The sequence below is a fragment of the Castor canadensis genome, chromosome 3, assembly GCF_047511655.1.
Source record: "Castor canadensis chromosome 3, mCasCan1.hap1v2, whole genome shotgun sequence".
In the NCBI taxonomy this organism is placed as follows: domain Eukaryota; kingdom Metazoa; phylum Chordata; class Mammalia; order Rodentia; family Castoridae; genus Castor; species Castor canadensis.
In genome coordinates this window covers 14,933,069-14,950,998 of record NC_133388.1, presented here as the reverse complement: position 1 = coordinate 14,950,998, position 17,930 = coordinate 14,933,069, and the positions used below count along the sequence as shown (strand labels likewise).

The following is a 17,930-nucleotide window of genomic DNA, read 5'->3' as shown; positions in this document are numbered from 1 at the left end:
AGGAGGTTTGTTTATTAAATCACAAAAGCCCTCTTGCCTGCTGGGGCTGCGGACACAGCCAAGTGGTGGAGGATAGCATCCAATCCAGAAATGCCAAAGGACAGGGAGGAGGCTACACGAGGCCATGGATCACAGAAACCCCAAGAGTCTGTGGCACGGCTCATTCTGCAGCCTTAGGAGATAGTGATGAGGTGGGATTCGTTCAGAATGTGCTCGGCCTCATCCCAAGCAAGATAAAACATTATCAGTCCCTAGTCATGATTGAGCAAGAATTCTCCTTTATTTTCCACTAGGGTCAATAATCTTTGCCAGGAAGATTATGGAGGGCGTAACTTTCTCGTACAACATCATCACAAAAGATCTGTTTATCTTGAGGTCTTCAGGTGTCTCCATGGGCAGCGTCTGTGCTCCGGAGCCTGCCACCCCTTCTGTACCCTTCTCATCCATTTTCAGCTCAGCCTTGTGCACCGCCTGTGGGAACCAAGGCCAAGGTCAATGCCTGCCAAACCACTCAGAATCAAGAGGCCCAGAGAGAGAGACAACTTGGTCAAAGTTGTCCAGCACAGCTATAACCTGGCTGGTGCCAGCCATCTCAGGGCTCTCAGCTCTTGTGCTGTCATTGCTGGACAATGTTCAAGAAGCAGACACAGTGTGAAGAAGATGGTGCCAGGGATAATCAGTGACAAAAGGAGAGAGACCAGGGTTTGCTCTCCTTCCCAGGAATTTCAGGGACTTTGCAACCATAATGGGACAGAATGGGCTTGTTGAATCTTAGCTCAACCTGGTGGGTGGTGAAAAGGGAGCCAGACTCCAGAGTAGCTATTAGAAATGGTCAGACCCAGATCCACCCAGGTGATGTCAATATCTATGTGACCAGTGCTGGAAAATGCATGGGGTCTGTGAGACACAGGCCCATTTCATTCTAGTCTTTTCACCTGCAGAAACCAGAACAGTATCCTGGCAATCACAATAGCTAGGACACTTAAACAGAGAAAAGAAACAAGCCACTGAACTCAGGAAAGACCTGGGAGAAAGGGTGAGCTGGTGTTGAACTTTTGAGGGAAATCTTGAAACAGAGGGAGGACAAAACCAAACTGGAAAGTTCTATTAACGGTTTCTTCCTCAAGCAAATTGGGAAAGCTGGAACTGTATCTTCTGATTGACAAGAAGTGGCTCAGCTCAGCAGCCCATCCCCCTCTCAGACTGAACGGAACTTTCCCCTTCACTCCACCAGCCCATCCTCATCCATTCCCACTGTCCCACCTTCTGCCTTATGAAGCCTGCTCCTGAAATCCTCTCCCCTTCCGGTGCCATTTTAACCCAAAAGTAGGTTTGCTAGATAATGTACATTCCGCTAAATTTTAATTCAAGATATGCAATGAATATGTTTGAATATGAATATGTCCCAACACTATTTGGGACATACTTAGTCTAAAATCATTATTCATTATTTATCTGAAATTCAACTTGAACTGAGTATCTTGTATCTGCTAAACCTGATGACCCTGGCTATAGGGTCCTCTCTTCTTGTCCCAAACCCATTGAAGAGACCACAGGGCCTTTGTTTGCCCGTCTCGTCATCGTGCAGAACCCCCTTACCGCATCCTCCTCAGAAGTCTAGGAGGCCTTTGAGAGAAAGTCTGAATCAGAGCCAGGCCAGTTCTGGGCTTGAAAATGTTTCAGACTTCCGTCCATGTCTGTTGCATTGAATCAACTTCCAAAAGAGATGATTCCAGGTTTAAAGGAAACAGGAGCTTGGGGAGGATTTATGGTTTGCCCAGGATCACATGGCTGGCCAGGAGCAGAGCTGGGCCCCAGCCTGACCCGCCTGGCAGGTAGAGTCCTTGCTGGTTCAGTTGCTGTGACAGTGGCCCTGGCTGGGAAGGGGTGGACAGACTTACCTCGCCCACCCTTAGACTGCGGTGAGGCGAGATCCTGGTGAGGTCTCCATTCTCCTCAAATATTTTGCCAATGCCCAGTTGGGTGAGAGTCTTCTTCAGGTTGTAGGTACCAGAGATGTGGAGCTTGGGCACGGACACATCTACCACCCTGGAGAGCGGAAAGGGACAAGGGTGAGCAGATGGGTCCTGCCATTGTTCAGGGAAGGCCACAGGAAAGACGGTGAATGAGACATTTGTCCTCCCAACACCAAAGGCACTGAATGAAGAGGAGCCCTTCACCCTGGGGCTCCAGATTCAGTACCCCCTGTACTCTCTGAATATGTCCCTGCTTCCTTTTCGAACCTGCCCCAGAGAGCTCACCCACACGAAAACTTCTCCAGTCCCCTTCTGCCATGCTCAGGGCCGTCTCCCTCAGGCTGCACTGGGTCCTGAGCCAGTCCTTACCTAGCAGGTCTGATACTATAGTCAGCAAGGCCCAGAGACCTGGAGCCCAGCAGAACTGGGGTCATGGCCATTCTGCCTCCAGGACCCCCCATGACTGGGCAAAGGATCTTAGCTTTCTGGACCATGTGTGGGAATCATTGTGACCAAACACCTGGGTCCCCTTCTCTACCTTTACTCCATGTTCATAACCTTGAACTGTCTCATGACTTGAAATAACCATCATTGAAGTGATCACCAACTCCCCAAATTACCTTTTCACTCATTCATTCATTCATTCATTCATTCAACAAACAGTTATTAAGAGCTTCCTGTATACCAGGTGCTATCTTAGGTACTAGAGATGAATCCATCAACAGGAGGGGCAAGACCGCCTGCCATTGACCTATGTTCCAGCAGGAAAGACAGACAGTGGAATTAACACTGCAAAAATCAGTTTGCACATATGCAAACACAGGTGGGCGGGAGTAGTACTATGGACAAGAAGAAAATACAGATAAACTTATGGGAATCAGCAATGCTGGGAGTCTTGTACGAGGTTAAAGAGGTTTACCTTGCTGGAGGTAAGGGGGGGAGACAAATTGGGCTTTCCTTCCAGAATAAGATGGGGAGCCATGGTAGGGCTTACACCAGGGCAGTGACACGACCTCATTTAGGGTTTAAGAATACACTCCCGGGGCTGGGGGAGAAGGGGCAGGCATTGTTGTCTGGATGCTCGTGTGGAGGTACAGGGATAGTGGAAGAGGCCTGACTCTAAATATGACATACAGTAGGGTTAACGGGGTTTCCTGACGCACTACAGAAGGAGTTTGAGAGAAGAGCTCAATGGAGGATGATGCCATGATGGTTAGCCTGAGCAGATGAAGGACGGCCTGGCCAGGATCCAGGAGACTCCATAGAGATCAGGGTATCCATTCAGACCCCAGGAGACTAAGATCCCATTAGACATCCAGGGAAAATCCTGGGTATATAGAGACAGGACTCTGGAGTTAGGGGGAGGCACCTGGGGATGGGGTCAGAAATGCAGGTGTCATGATGGTGATATGGATAAATCCAGATAGCAAAGAGCCCAAAGACTCTTTGGGTGTGGCTGAAGTGATAGAGTGCCTGCCTAGCAAGTGTGAAACCCTGAGTTTAAATCTCAGTACCATCAAAAAAATCCCAAAACAAACAAACAATGAGGATTGAGCCTTGTGGCACTCAGCTCTGAGACAAGGCAGGAAGAGGGGGACCAGCAAAAGAGACCCAGAGTGAGAGAGGCAGAAGAAGTGGTGCCAAGCGAAAAATGCCCTGGAAGGAGGTGGGGATTGCCCACACTGGCCCCTGGATCTGCAACATGGGCACCCTTGGCAACCCGGGTGATCAAGTTGTCCTTGAAGAGGTGAGCACAATGCTTGGCCAGAGTAGGTTTGAGAATGAGGAAATAGGAGATGGGTGCATTTACCTGCAAGTGGGGATCAAAAAATGGAGCAAAGGCTGGGAGAATGTAGAGGTGAAGAGAAGGCTTTAGGCCCAGAAATACAATGACATTTGGGGTTCCCTGCAGGCCAGCACAGTGCAGCAGGTGCATGCACAGATGGCAGACATCTGCCTGTGTTTTCTACAGAGTAGGTTCTTCTGTGTGCTGTGTGTTATCTTGGGTCCTGGTGAGGTTGAGTGATGGGTGAGATTCTAGGTTCTTCATATCTAATGGAAATGTCTCCAGACAGAATAAAAATGCTGGCCAAGGTAGAAGGCAAGGAGAGCGCCTCTGTGTTCCTGAGCCGTGAGAGGACATGAGCCCTGCATGCAAATGTGGTGACCAGCTTTAGTTCCTTCCAGTCTAGAAGGCAGGACATAAGGGTGCTGCTGGAAGCTGGTGGTACTTCCAACCTACAGGAAACAGTGAGGAGGGCCTATGGGCTTGGAGTGCACCCTTGAAAGTGATTAACAGGAAAATAGTTATTTTAAAGCCTGGTTAGCAGTTTTTTGCCTTCTAAAGGTGTCACATTCATTTTCTCCTGGAAAAACTAACCTTTTGCTCTGGGAATCAGAGAAGCAGGCCTGAATTACCTGAAGATGAAGCAAGTGTCTGCCTTCCTCTCCAGGTCAGACTAAATCCAGGTATGTCCTATGCATGCATAGATCAGGAAATACCTTTTAGATGTGTGTCTGTTGAGGTGGTTACTTCTCTTGGGGGAAAAGGGTGTGTTTTTTGTATTCATACTCTCCTAGGCCTTCCAGGCTGGAGGGGTGTGCAGAAAGAACACAACAGAATTCCACACCCCCTATCTCAATCCCATAAAGAAAGGGGTAGAGGTTTGGAGTGGACTCCCTGCTGGTAGATCAAAGCAACTGGACAACTTGTCTGGCAGACCTAATGATTGAGAAGATGGGAACACTGGCCCAACATGTTCTGATAAAATGCAATTTCCCCCTTGGAAACCATGGACAAGTCCACTACCTTGCAGGAAGATGTGGAGTCCCTGTCAAGTAGGGGGACAATACCACTATTGGCCCTTCCAGAGCCTGGAGGGTCTAGGAAGGCTGCATGTGTCTGTGCTGAGAGGATCCACCCTATCCATTGTCTTCCTACAGGGAGGTCTGGCCTCCAGAAGAGGTCAGGAGCCTTCTCAGTGGGGCAGGGGCAGACCTGGTGCTCTTTGGGGGAAGGAAGTCTGGAAAAGACTTTGAGAGCAGCTTGCATTTAGACTTCATGAGAAGCCACTTCTGTGCAACCTAAATTATGCAAAGGCCCCGGTGAGGAGCCTCTGTTCTGTTATCCCCAAACCTCCAGTGAGGCTGATGCTGCCTGTAGGAAACTCGAAGGATCTATTCCACACTTGGGCAGAGGTACAAAGGGAGAAGGTTGAGGCCATCCTGAAGCCAGAGAGAGGGTGGAAGGGCCCCAGAGGCATCTGTGTGTAGTTAGTGGTGGCTTTGATGGTGGTCACAGCACAGGACTGCAGAGGGCTGTACAGAAGGACCTTGATGTGCTTGTTGTCAACACCAGAACAATTTCCTATGGGAAACTGTGAAAGAACTTGGAGAGGGGACTGGGGCACACAGCAAGCCAACTGTAGGGTCTCAAGCCAGTGTAATTTGAGTCTAAATGATCCATCTTAGGCCAAGTCTCGAGAAGCTAAGGTTTCTGGATGAAGCAACGACAAAAGGCCAGGAGTTCTCTCCATTTTCCACCTTCTCTTCACCTTCCACACCTCTCAACCCAATAAGCAGCACAAGCTGAAAATTGCTGGTCCCTTGGGATGCCTGTGTCTTTACCTGTAGAGGACGATCTGATCTGTCGATCTGGGGTTCCACCCCAAGCGGAGAAGATCAGCTTTGCAGGAAGCCTGTTATCGAGTGAATATCCTTTGGTTCCAAAGCAGATCTTTGCACCCTGCCTCTCTAGCCAACCAGAAGAAGAAGGAAGGAAGCCATACTTATACGGGTCCTCTGTGGCGTTATGTTGCACTAATCCACATTCAGTTCCTTTAAGGGACCTGTGAGGTCACCATTGCTGTAGGACAGATGCCCAGCCTCAGTTGAGGTTGGAGCCCTGCCCCTTTCTCCTTCATTGGGGCTGAACCCACCCATTCCTGTAGCAGCCAGGACCAAGGGGACTGTGCAGTGGCCCAGGTGGCACAGTCCACCCCGGGATGTCCTGTTATTTAGTCTCTGCCTTTACAGGGACTGACACTGACGCACCTGAAGCATCCAGACACAGAATTTCCCTTCATGAGCTTGAGCCAACTCTAGATATCAGAGCTGTGTCTGCAGGTCCCTGGGGGCCTGTGTTCCAGGTGGAAGAAGCTGCATCATTCCAGCCACCACCCGTGGACCCAGCTCCGTCCCAGCATTGCCTCTGCCTCTCTGGGTACCCAACAGCACGTGGCACATGGCAGAGTTCTCAGTAAAAACCTTCCCTGAGACAGATGGAAAGTGATGGACGGGAGAGTGGGCAGAGCAGTGAGGGGATTCTGACACTATTTCCACTGTCCTCCCTCCTCATCCCCCATCACTCCAAGCTGCCATGGACCCTCCCCAGCAAGGCCACTGTTAATGTGGACACCAAGTCCCTAAGACTTAACTATGAAACCAGTTGCCTTTGTCTTCCCAAGAAAATCTGTCAGCAAGTAAGTGCCTGAGAGAGATTCTGTAGGCTTTACCATAAATCTACTCTAGTTTTATATTTTAAAAGAAAAATATTTGATCACTTTGGTCCTTCAGTTATTAATACACAAGGATACACTTCACTGGTTCTGTTGTGACACCACCTTTGAAACTCTCATCATAGTCACAATAAATGATTCACAGCACCCTTCAGCACCTCAAGTGTGTGGCCTTGCAGTTTTCTCCGTCTGGGATTCCGTCACTCTACCTTCCACGTAACCTTGAAGTGCGTCACTGAAATGCCACCTTGTGTGTGAAGCCCCGCCGACCACCACCAAGACTCCATTCACTGCACTCCTAGTTTCAATGCCTCTCCCTCAAAGACTCAGTGTCTCAGTGTATTCCTATACTTGGTCCCAGTCTACCTCCTACATCAAGTTCATCACAGAGCCCAGAAAAGGACTTGGCTGTGGGGCAAGAGCTGAATAAATCCAGGATGAAAGAAATAAAAGATTGAAAGGGAAGGGAAGAAGCAAGAAGCTACCTGCTCTAGGTATCATCCTCTTTACCTTTTGGAGAGAAGTTTTTTCCATTTGCCAAAAATGTCCGCCTGCAAGCCATTTTCCAGATGCTTCAGTTTGCCCTCATCAGGAAGAACGAAGGTGGCTGTGATGTTCCCACGATAGGGCATCTCCAGGATGGTGCAGGAGAGCTTGTCGTCATATGCTACATCATACAGGCCCCCACGGAACATCATGGGTACCTTCACGGACTTGCTTCCGTCCACAAGGAAATCTTCCTCTTTTGTTTCTTTTGGATCAAACTCGTATTGCCACCTGGCTTAGGAATGAAGACAAATAAAATGACATGAATGTCCAGAGGGAAAGGAGGTGAGAAGATCCAAGTAATCACACAGATTCAGGGTAAGGGGTTGGCATGTTCTGGGATATCAGGGAAGGACTCCAGAAGTTCCTGCCCTCGTTCCATGCCCTGAAGACTTCTGGTGAGATGAGTTTGGGACCAATGCTCAGTTTGCAGAGAAACCAGAACTAGGGCAGCAAGGCGGGCAGCAGACTGCCCTGAGCCCAGGCACCCCCAAGGCTGAGAAAGCCCATAGATTCTGTCCTAAGAGAGGGGGCTGATTGCAATTAGTGGGGGCTTTCTGACATGAGTGGAACTGCTTGGCTGTGTTCTGAGTCAGCCTGGAAGTAGCTGAGGAAACCAGGGGAACAGCCAGACCTTGGAAGCACGCTGGAAAAGCAGCGAACACTCAGAGGTAGGTGTTTGGACTTGTCCTTTTGATCCTGAGGACTCTTTGACCTTATTGCACATCACATCTCTGTCTTTTCAAACCTGTTACCCTCAGAGCCCTGTGAACCAACCCTCCAAGTTCAAATTCTGGTCTCACTGTTCTAAAAGGATGACTTTGGACAAGTGTGTCAATCTCCCCGAGCCTCCATGGCCTTAATTTGTAGAATGAGGCTACAGATAGGTATCAATTAGGGCTGCTTTGAGACTTAGTGAGAGAAGGTGGAAGAAGGACCAGGGTCGCAGAGCTGTGAGGGGAACAGCAGACTGCCCTGAGCCCAGGTGCTCTTGAGAAATGCCATCTACTCAGTGACCATCTAGTTAGCGTCCAGAAGATGCTGGTCTTCACCAACATCACTGCAGTTACTGCTGCTCTAATGTGATGGAGGGGACATAGGCACTTTGGGAAATCTCAGATTTTTCCTTATTCTTCTAAGGTTTAGGAAGAGTGTGCGTTCAAACTGACGCTGTCATTTTCTTTTTCCCTTCACAGCCATCATCTCCCTGTGGGAACTGGGAGACCTGAACTTACATATTCAGGGCTCGTTTACTGACTGCCCAGTAGTGACCTTGCCTGGCTTCTGATTTTCACCTTTGTGTGCGTGTGTGTCTGACTGGTTGTGTGTGATGGGTGTGGCGAGCTGGGAGGGTGTTGAAGCTTAATTCTTCCATCTTCTTTTCAGCCTCTGCCTTAGACTTGGGAAATCTACAAAATCTGATAGGGAGATCAAGATGCACCAAAGTGATCACCACCACCATCATCACTCTGAGGGTCTATGTGGTGTGGTGGACAGTGCACAGTCCTAGGCCCAAAGAGAAATAGGTTCCAGTTCTGACTCTAATCAACTGGCTTTGAAACTTGGAATAAGTAGTTAATCTCTCTCTGATTTTCACTTTTCTCATCTAAGAAAATGGAGATAGAAACGGAGGCAGAAGGAGAGGTCACTAGTGGGAAAGAGAGGGCAAAAGAAGGAAGTTAAGAAGGTGAATATGGCTGATGTATTTCCTCTACAAGAATGATATAGGATATTTAAACCTGTTGAAATCACTATAAGAAGGGGACTAAGGTAGAAAGGAGAAAAATAGAGGGGATGAGTCAATTTGGGCTATAATACATATATACACAGAAATGCCACAATGAAACTCTCTCTACATCTATCTTAAACCAAAAAAAAACCAAAAAACAAAAAACTCTTTTTCCAAAAATGGAGAACAGGAAAGTAAAACAGGTCCTGTCTGAGGATTGGCACCATGGTAGGGGAGGATATAAGGAAAGGTGTGGGAGGGTGAATGTGGTGGAATTATGTGTACTCATGTATGAAAATGGGAAAGTGAGACCTGTTGAAACTGTTCCAGAATGGCAGAGAGGGGATAAAGGAGAATGACGGAGGGGATGACTTCAATTATGACATATTGTAAAAACTTTCCTAAATGTCACAATGTACCCCCAGTATGACAATAATAAAAACACACATATAAATTTAAAAATAAATAAAAATTTAAAGAACGAAATGGAGATAGAGTATCCCTCCAGTCTCTACAACCAACGTGTTAGGACAGTCAGTGATAGTGGCAGCCCGTATATGGAGATCAACTCAGACTTCACAAAGCTCATTTCACCAGCATTGTCACTATGAATCTCAAAATCTGCTTGATGGATTACGTATCTTGGTATTCATTTTATAGAGGGAAAGAGGGGTCCTTAGCAAATGCTTACATAGGAATTCAAGCTCACAGAGTAAGCAAATGGCCATCCCAGGCTTCCAATCCATCTCCTAGTCACCCTATATTCTCCAAGCAACACACCCCAAGCCTTACCTCGAAAGAAAATGTAGTTTGTAAGAAGCATCACAGTGCCAGGATCTATATTCCTGATCAGGTTTCTGATTCTCCCGTGGGTTTTCTGGCTGACATAGTCATTGATCTCTCTCTGACTGGCGTCCAAGTTCTGGAAGTTGGTGGGCACTGTTTCTGCATCGTACATACTCTTGGCCGCTCTTAGGAACTTCTGCTGAAGCTGCAGCCTCTGGTCGATGAATAGTGTGTTGCCAAGGTCCAGCCTGATGTCTTGGCTCTCCTGCTTCAGCCTGTGGAGGAGATAATGGAAGCCCTGGTGCTGGTCCTTGTCTGACATCTCCTTGAAGTTGAATCCCTGCTTGATCTCAGCCAGCGTGGAGTCTTGGGCACCCAGAGATAGCATGGAGAAGGCTGTGGAGATGCTCATCGGGGAGAAGAAGATGTTCTGCCTGGGGCTTCTGGCCGAAAGCTTCTTGAGCAGCTTGAAGCCAAACTGCATGTTGTGCCGGGCCAGCTTCCGGGCGTTCCTCCTCTCCTTTAACTCTCTATCCTGGCCCGTCGTTGCATGGCTGTTGGGAGATTGGCTAGGCTGCAGAAGACCTTGTGCAGTGAGGATGCCAGCTAGAAGCAGACCCAGGCCCAGCACGAGGTTCATTGTCCTTGGAGATCGTCCTGTTGAGAAGTAGAGCTGAAGTTAGCAGAAAGAAAAAGAACAAAAGAACTCCGTTGGCCCTATGTTAGCCATAGGAAGATCAGATGAAAGAAAAAACACAGCCAGTGACACGTATTACGGAGGTGGTTGCTGAGTGCTTTGATGTCTATGGTAGCCTACTCCCTGTAGACCTGGGCAGGTACTTGAAGCCAGACCATCATGATGAATACAAGGACGCTTTTTAATGGCAGGACTATACCAAGCAGTCAGGAGCTCCATACTTTGATCTCATGCCTTCATAGCTGCATAATATTGCTGGAAAACCCAGGCCTTCTCTAAATACCTTTCACTCCCAGGACTGCTTGTTGGGAAAAACTTAAATAGTTAGTGGTGAACATGGGCTCTACAGTGTGCATGAAAACAGGTTATAGGGGAGAAAATATAGACTCCTTCAGGATGCTTTGGATAAACAAAAGAAAGTAGGACACTGAAAGGACATGCTCTCAAAGCTTGTGGGCTGGACTGTTTACAAAGACTGCAGCCTAAATAGAAGCTTCTGGGATCAGTGTGATCACCACACATGGGGGCATTGTTTCCCAATGCTGAGGGGTGGAGGAGTTAGGACATGTCACTCAAGCAGCTGAGAACCTTCTCAGCAGATGATTGCCAGCCAACCCAGATGCACATCGGCAAGTGAGCTGGCAGTAGCTGTGTGCGTGAGTCAGGGAAGTCAGGGCAGAGCCCTGAGGCAGAGGGCAAGGCGACTGCTGGACCCTCCACTCCAGTAACGCTTCCTGGCCCACACAGTGCTGTCACACACAGCTCTGCAGGGACACTCAACTGCCAACCCTAAGGCTTCACCAATGGCAATGGTCACAACTGACTAGGGAGTCATAGTCTGAATGTGGGTTCTTCACTCGTGTGTTAGGCGGCCTGAGGCCAGTGCCTTCCCCACTAGGTGCTGCCATTCAACGGCTGTCCCACCCCTTGGGAACAGCCACACACTGGCCGGGTCTCAGCCTCCTTCCACATCTACAAGTCTGTGTCACTGTGGTCTCTTCAGGCCTCCTGCCCAGCCCTTCCGCTGCCCCCCACCGCCTGCCCTGTGCGTGATCAACCTCCCTACTAGCCTCATCTGGGCCTTTCCAGGCCCTAAACTGATCCAAATTTGTCAGATGGGTGAGATTCCTGAGCAGACTACATTTTTAGTCCATCAATTAAATGCCTGGGCAACTGGTTGTTTCCCAATCAATTGATGGGTTGCTCTGCTGAGTTAGGCAACTCTTTGTTGGGTTTTGGTTTGCAGCATGTGTGTGTATATGCTTGGTTGTTTCTCAAGATAAATTAAATTAATAAATTTCATTTAAAAAACCCCAAGAAATAAAAAAGAACAAGATAGAAATTGAATATTGGGCAGATAAAGCTAAGTTTCAATTCTCTGACCATTTCTGTCCTACACTCCTTACTAATTTGGGAAAAGAATTTTCTTTTCCTGGGAACAGGTAAAATAGCAACCCATTAACCCAAGAGTCATCCATCCTGAAGACAGATCCCAACCAGGTGAGAAGCCATCTGGACAGGCCTAAGGTAGCCTCAAGTCCACACGTGGAGGGGAAATCCACAGGAGGCCTCTCAGGCCAGACAATGGGCATTGCTTCCCCCTCCCACACTGACTAAAGAAACAATGACCTGTGATAGAAATTTTCATGATTTGTCTCTTGGGCTGGGCGTAGTGTCACATGTCTATAATCCAAGCTTTCAGGAGGCAGAAGCAGGAGGATTGCAAGTTCAAGGCTAGCCTGGATTACATAAGTGAGACCCTGTCTTGAAAAGCAAAATAATAATAATAAAATATTAATAATCATCCCTTGTTATCCCCAGGTTCAAGGACCCCCCCCCCACACAGACACTAAAACTCACAGATCCTCATACATAAAATATCATAGCATTTACACACAATCTACACAGGTCCTCCTGAATACTTAAATCAGGTCTGCATTGCCTGTGACCCCCAGTACAAGGTAAATGCCATGGAACTGGCTGTCATGTTGTTTTGTTTAGGGAAGATGACAAAAAAAAGCTGTACATTTTCAGTACAGATACAATTTTTCCCCAAATATTTTTCATCTGAGGCTGGTTTAATCTGTGAATGTGGAGCCATGGGTACAGAATAACAATATTTTAAATTTTCCTACAAGTCACAGCAGGTTGAGGATGCAAGACACAAGCAAACACAGCACACGGGCTGCTGATCTACCCAGGGCACAGCGGTTTGGAGCCATTCACTTCAGAGAGGGGTCTCCCCCTCCAACCCCTCCTAATGTTTCCTGTGTCCCCTCCCTCCTTCCCAATGACACTGACTGACCTGGAACAGTTGCTGCACTAGCCTTCCTCAAGCCAGCGAGACCAAAAATGTTTGGGACGCTTTTGGCCACGCTCCCACCCCAATGTCTTGAACCCACAGAGTAAGCAGAAGGCACAGAGTTCCCTCTTCTGCATGGCCACTCTGTGCTGGCTGGTTACAACAGGCATCCTTCCCCACCTGGGGAACCCTGAGTCCTCCGAGACCCCAGCTTTCCCCACATCCTTCTGGGGGTTCCTCACAGAGTACTTGGATACACTCAGGGCTCTCCCTTGAGCTGTGAAGAATCCGTCCCAAAGTGCACTTTGATGTCCCAAAATGAGACCAAATTGTGAAGACACATCCTAGGCAAGCTCTGAGGGCACCTGTCTTAAGGGATTGTTACTGATTTAAGAGGAAATCGCTCTAGGTATATTTGAAGTTAAAATGTTACTTTTCAAAGCAAGTTTGGAACTGAACTGTGGACAACATATCCTCCTTTCCCTGCTGGAAGCCAGAGAAGTTCCATAAAAAACTCTAGTATTTTATTCTCCTTCCCGGAAAACCAGGGAAGAAACACATCTACTAATTAATTTGCCCTACAGATTTCTGCTTTCTTCAGTTTAAGAAATATATTCTGAGCACAGAACCTGGTGGTACACACCTGTAATCCTAGCTCTCAGGAGTTGGAGGCAGTTGGATTGTGAGGTGGAGGCCAGCCTGGGCTATACAGAGAGATATCATCTCAAAAAAGAAAAAGAAAAGAAAGAAAAGGAAAGGAAAAACAAATATCGTTGAACCTTCACTATGAGTGAGACACTGGGGCACTAGAGCAAGGCCCTGAAAGGGTCCATGTTGCTGCTGCTGACTGAGCAAACACATAGCTCTCCCTCCTAGGAAGCGATGCTCACCCCAGCAGTTTCCTCCGAACCGTCAAGAACCTTCAGCTCTTTGTCTGGCCTGCTCCTCTGCCCCTTCAGTGGCTCCATTCTACAACGGGGAAACCTAGGGGTTGGAGAGGCCCAGGGACCATCAACTTTGGAACCACTTGTGCTATAAAGGAGAAACCAAGACTAGTGTAGACAACGGAGGGAACCAGGGTCACCATGTGCATTAGTGACAGATCAGAATGGGAGTCTGGTCGGAGAAGGCAGCTCTGCAAAAGCACACTAAACAGGTGTGTGGCCTCGCTTTCTCTATGAACTGTGGGTTGATGGATATGGTCTCTGTCCCAGGAGAGCTGAAGGTACACATAGCTCCCACACAAGGGCAGGGTAGGCTCCAGGTGGAAGGTCTCCCAAGACTATCCCATTCCTACCCCATCAAGCTTTTCTTTCTAGAAAAGTCCTGAAAGTAGATGTCCATGGAGATGAATTAGGCCTCCACCAAAACTTTCCAGTGGAGTCCTCCAGGGGAGGTCCCCACGTGTCGGAAATGCTCTAGAGTTTTCTCCCAATACACCCACCTTGGACAGTACCATATTCTCCCTCAATCAGAAGCTAGCTCTGTGAGGAACAGACAAGAAGCCCTGGATCTTTCAGAAGAGAGATTGCATACTCACAGTGCATCCAGGAAGAATCCACGGGCCAGCCAAATGGACCTGCCCTTTCTGCTTTATTATTTATATCTCCATAGCCTATTGAAGAGGCAGAATGCGGCCAATAGAATCAGCTGGTCCGAGTGAGCAGGGGATGGGGGTTCCAGAGCAGTGGCCACACCACTTCCCTGGGGGTTTCTCCTCACGCTGGAGGCCAGCGGCGGTGTGATATGTGTGGGCCACGCCCTCTGGGCTGGGACTACCCTAATGAAGTCCACCTATATCTTTTGCAACTGCTCTGTTTCCCAATTGCTGTCTGATCTGATCTGGAGGATGGAATACTCTACAAGTGGATCAGTCCTGACGAGGAAGAGTCCATGCCAAATCACTTTGCCATCAGGGGAAAAGGTTGAGAACTGGATGTCTAGGGGGCCATTAATTCCCCACCCTCCTTTTTTCTTCTGTTATTTTTCACATGCTACAAATTGTTATAACCGGTACCTCGGCTCACATGGAGTCCTGTGGGGGAAGAGGACCGAGGAGAGACAAATGGACAACTGAATGTACAATTTCTGTTGAGGTAATGGGAATCAGACATTCACATCAAAGCTTGGGTCACTGACTTAATGTCACTATTGCAAAGACACAATGAGCAAGTTTCCTTGTTCCCCTCCCCCTTGCTTTTGTGCATATTCCAAATTGTTTTTTTTTTCCAAATTGTTTTTAAGGAGCAAACGTTACTTTAGAGTTAAATTTTAAATATTTGAAATAAAACAAAACTCTTACTTTCAGTTTCATCACTTAATGACACATGGGTGATGGGGGCACCTTCCACAACCTGTGGTCCTGGGATGGAAAACCAATGAGCCCAGTGAGCGGATTTCCAATTCAGATGGGAAAAAACTGAATGAGAAAACGCATTCATGTTCCTTTCCCACGTAGCACTGCTTCAGACTAGTCGTTAGAAGATTATAGCCCAAGGGAGGCCCCAGAAAAGGTATTCACATTATTTTTCTTTCTCTGGGAGACTCCTTTCAGCAAAAATTCAACTCTTGTTCTCAAAGCACACAGAGCAGGTGATCCAGCAAAGCCTTTTTGGAGAGAGGCGACTCTTGCCAGGAACAGATGCCCCCATGGCCCAGGTCAATGAGCCTGAGGTGCTGTGTGACTCCGATCTATCTTGAGTTGCTCCTTGCCTTACTCAGGGAGCAAGGCCTGCCTGTGTCTCTGTGTGATAGTCAGATGCACTGTGTGACCAGATAGTTCAGGCTGCAAATGTGTCTCAGATGGAAAGCTAGGCTGAGGCCAGGGCAGGTGGTTGCGTGGTGGCAGAAGCTGTGAGGTGAAGAATGAGAGCCAGCAAGGTGGATACTGACCCAGAATCTGGCTTTGCACCCTTGGTTTGGGAGGGAAGAGCCCTGCCCACTAATGACAGGGTGAGGCCCTATGAGTCCTACAGCCACACCTGGGCCAGAGATACTATGCTTGGGGCAAACTCCCACAGGAGACCTGTGGAGAGAGTCCTAGGCAGTCACAGATATAGGGCAGCCCCAGGTGGGCTGCAGGCCAGGCTGGGTGCTAGACCTTGTTGAGGAGCTGGCAACCCTGCCCAGGGTGATGGACCTTGGGTGTGGGAGTGCTCAGGAGCAATGTAGATGGCTGTGGAGGACCAATCCCTTCAGGGGACTTTGGTCTAGACTTGAGGCTGCCCCAATGACCTGTAGATGGGAAGACTCCCAGAGAGCCTCCTTATAGAGGTCTGGATGGAGTTGGTGTGGGATGAAGCTGGGTAAGGGAGTTTCGAAGAACCTCTCTGGAGGAGTGCAGTGAGCATCCAGCATGGAGAATGTCTGCTCTCCACAGGTAAGTCCCACTTGATGCTTCCAGGGATCACCCAGGATGTCTTTAAAACATTACAACCCCAGATACCAAGAACGGCCAGAGAGCATGGCAACTAACACATGGACCTGTGGAACACACTAGAGAATCTGGGTCAGCACAGAGGGTAGGAGCCACCTGACACAGGGCCAAGGCATCACAGGAATGTGAAGGAAAGGATGGTCCTCACTCATCAGTGCTGGGACCCCTGGGCATCCACGTGGGGAAGACCGTGACCTCATTTCCTCTGTATACAAAAGCTAACCTAAGAAGTCATAGGCCTAAATGGGAAAATACCAGATTGACCCACTTGAAACTGATGTTGGTCAGTACTTTTACCAAACAAACCATAAAGACAATAAAGCTTTCTAGAAGAAACTATAGTAGACTTGCCCTAGAGATAGGCAAAGTCTTATTAAACAGCCCACAAGAAGTACCTAAATTGAATCTTTTTCAATTTAAGAACTTTGTCCACCAAAACCACCAAAGAGAAGTCAAAGTTAGGCCTCAGCTTGGGAGATGTCACTTTCAGTACACATGTCTGATAACGGACACATTCCTGATTTTAAGTCAATTAGAAAAAGAATCTTAAAAACAGGCAAAAGACTTGAATAAGTACTTCACAAAAGATTTCCAAGTGGCCAATAAACAACTGGATAGGGGTTAAGCATCATCAGTCATCAGGAATATGCTAAATAAAGTCACAACGAGATAACACTATACCCAGCACAGTGGCTGAAATTAAAGAGACTGACAATAGCAGATATGGGGCAAGTGGCACTGTCATCCTGTGAGTGGGGCAGGACCTGGCATGAATGCTTTGGAAAATTGCTTGCAGGAACCATTAAAGCCAAACCTTTTCTTGGCCTTTGACCCATGAATTGTACCCTAGGAAATATACCCAATAGAAATGAGTGCTTATGGGCTCAAAAAGACACATAAGCAAGTCCATCACAGGTGTATGTGCAGGTCCTCAAAGTGTACACAACCCAGACATCCAATAAGAGTACAACAGAGAGAAAGGGGGGGAGAGAAAGAGAGAGAGGGGGAGATTGGATCAGTTACCATCCCAGATCCTAAGTTCTACTTCCCAGGGTGACTCCAGTCCTCTCTGCTTCTCACAGGTGACACTCAAGACAGGTAGCCAAGTGATCAGGAGTAAGAAGAAAAGGGCTGGAGGTATGGCTCAAGTGGTAGAGTGCCTTCCTAGGAAGTGTGAAGCCCCGAGTTCAAACCCCAGTAGCACAAGAAAGGAAAAGGAAAGAAAACAGGAGAACAGCATATATATGTTGTGAAGATGTAGGGAGTATTTTGTAAATAACAGCAGTCACAGTACATCACATCCAAGATGATGGCTTCAAAACAACGGAGAAAAGGTGGAAGAAGTTTATAAATGTTCCTAGAAATCAAATCATTTCAAAAATAAAATTTGGAACTAAAAGTAAAAAGGATTAGAGGAGATCTTTTTTGTAACATTACAGTTACAAAGAACGTCCTAAGTATGATCCACAAGCCAGAAGGAGACGATGGGTGTAATGTCCTCATATGATGGCTTGTAACTGTACAGTTAGAAGACAAAATAAGGACATATCACAAGGTGGAATGCATGTGCAAGACACAGCACCAATGTTCTTAGCAATACAGCATTCTTACACATTAGTGAGAACCACACACGGCCCTCAGCAGGTCAACGGGTGGAGAACACCCTTGATTTTCTTCTGTATTTCATTCTCCTTGTTTCCCCCTTCATCCTTCTGTCTACAGAACAAGGCTCTTTTGTATGCATTGTTAGAGACATTTCTGATAGCTATGCTGTATTTTTCACCCGGACTGCAAGTTCTGAGCTGCTAGACCCATCTCACGTATGAGAAAAGTGAGGTTCCAATAGCCAGATAGTTAGTCACCCCAAGACTCAAAGATCGAGACTCCTGGTTCTGAATTCTTTATTCTACCATTACCCTTGAAAGACCATGAAGAATAGCT

At 47.7% G+C, this 17,930-nt stretch overlaps 1 protein-coding gene across 2 annotated transcripts; it reads right to left on the bottom strand.

Annotated features, from left to right (window-relative positions):
- Positions 1 to 261: 261 nt before the first annotated feature.
- Positions 262 to 14,284, bottom strand: Serpina12 (serpin family A member 12). 2 transcript variants are annotated; one of them, XM_074067221.1, is made up of 6 exons: positions 14,094 to 14,284; positions 13,444 to 13,537; positions 9,561 to 10,211; positions 7,004 to 7,274; positions 1,902 to 2,049; positions 262 to 471 (listed from the first exon to the last, which is right to left on the bottom strand). In XM_074067221.1, exons 3-6 carry the CDS (start codon positions 10,192 to 10,194, stop codon positions 280 to 282), a joined length of 1,245 nt encoding a protein of 414 aa, XP_073923322.1. In that variant the 5' UTR covers positions 10,195 to 10,211; positions 13,444 to 13,537; positions 14,094 to 14,284; the 3' UTR covers positions 262 to 279. The 2 variants fall into 2 exon arrangements, with proteins under 2 accessions (XP_073923322.1, XP_020040968.1); XM_020185379.2 differs by lacking the exon at positions 13,444 to 13,537 and having other exon boundaries at positions 14,094 to 14,283.
- Positions 14,285 to 17,930: the final 3,646 nt, after the last annotated feature.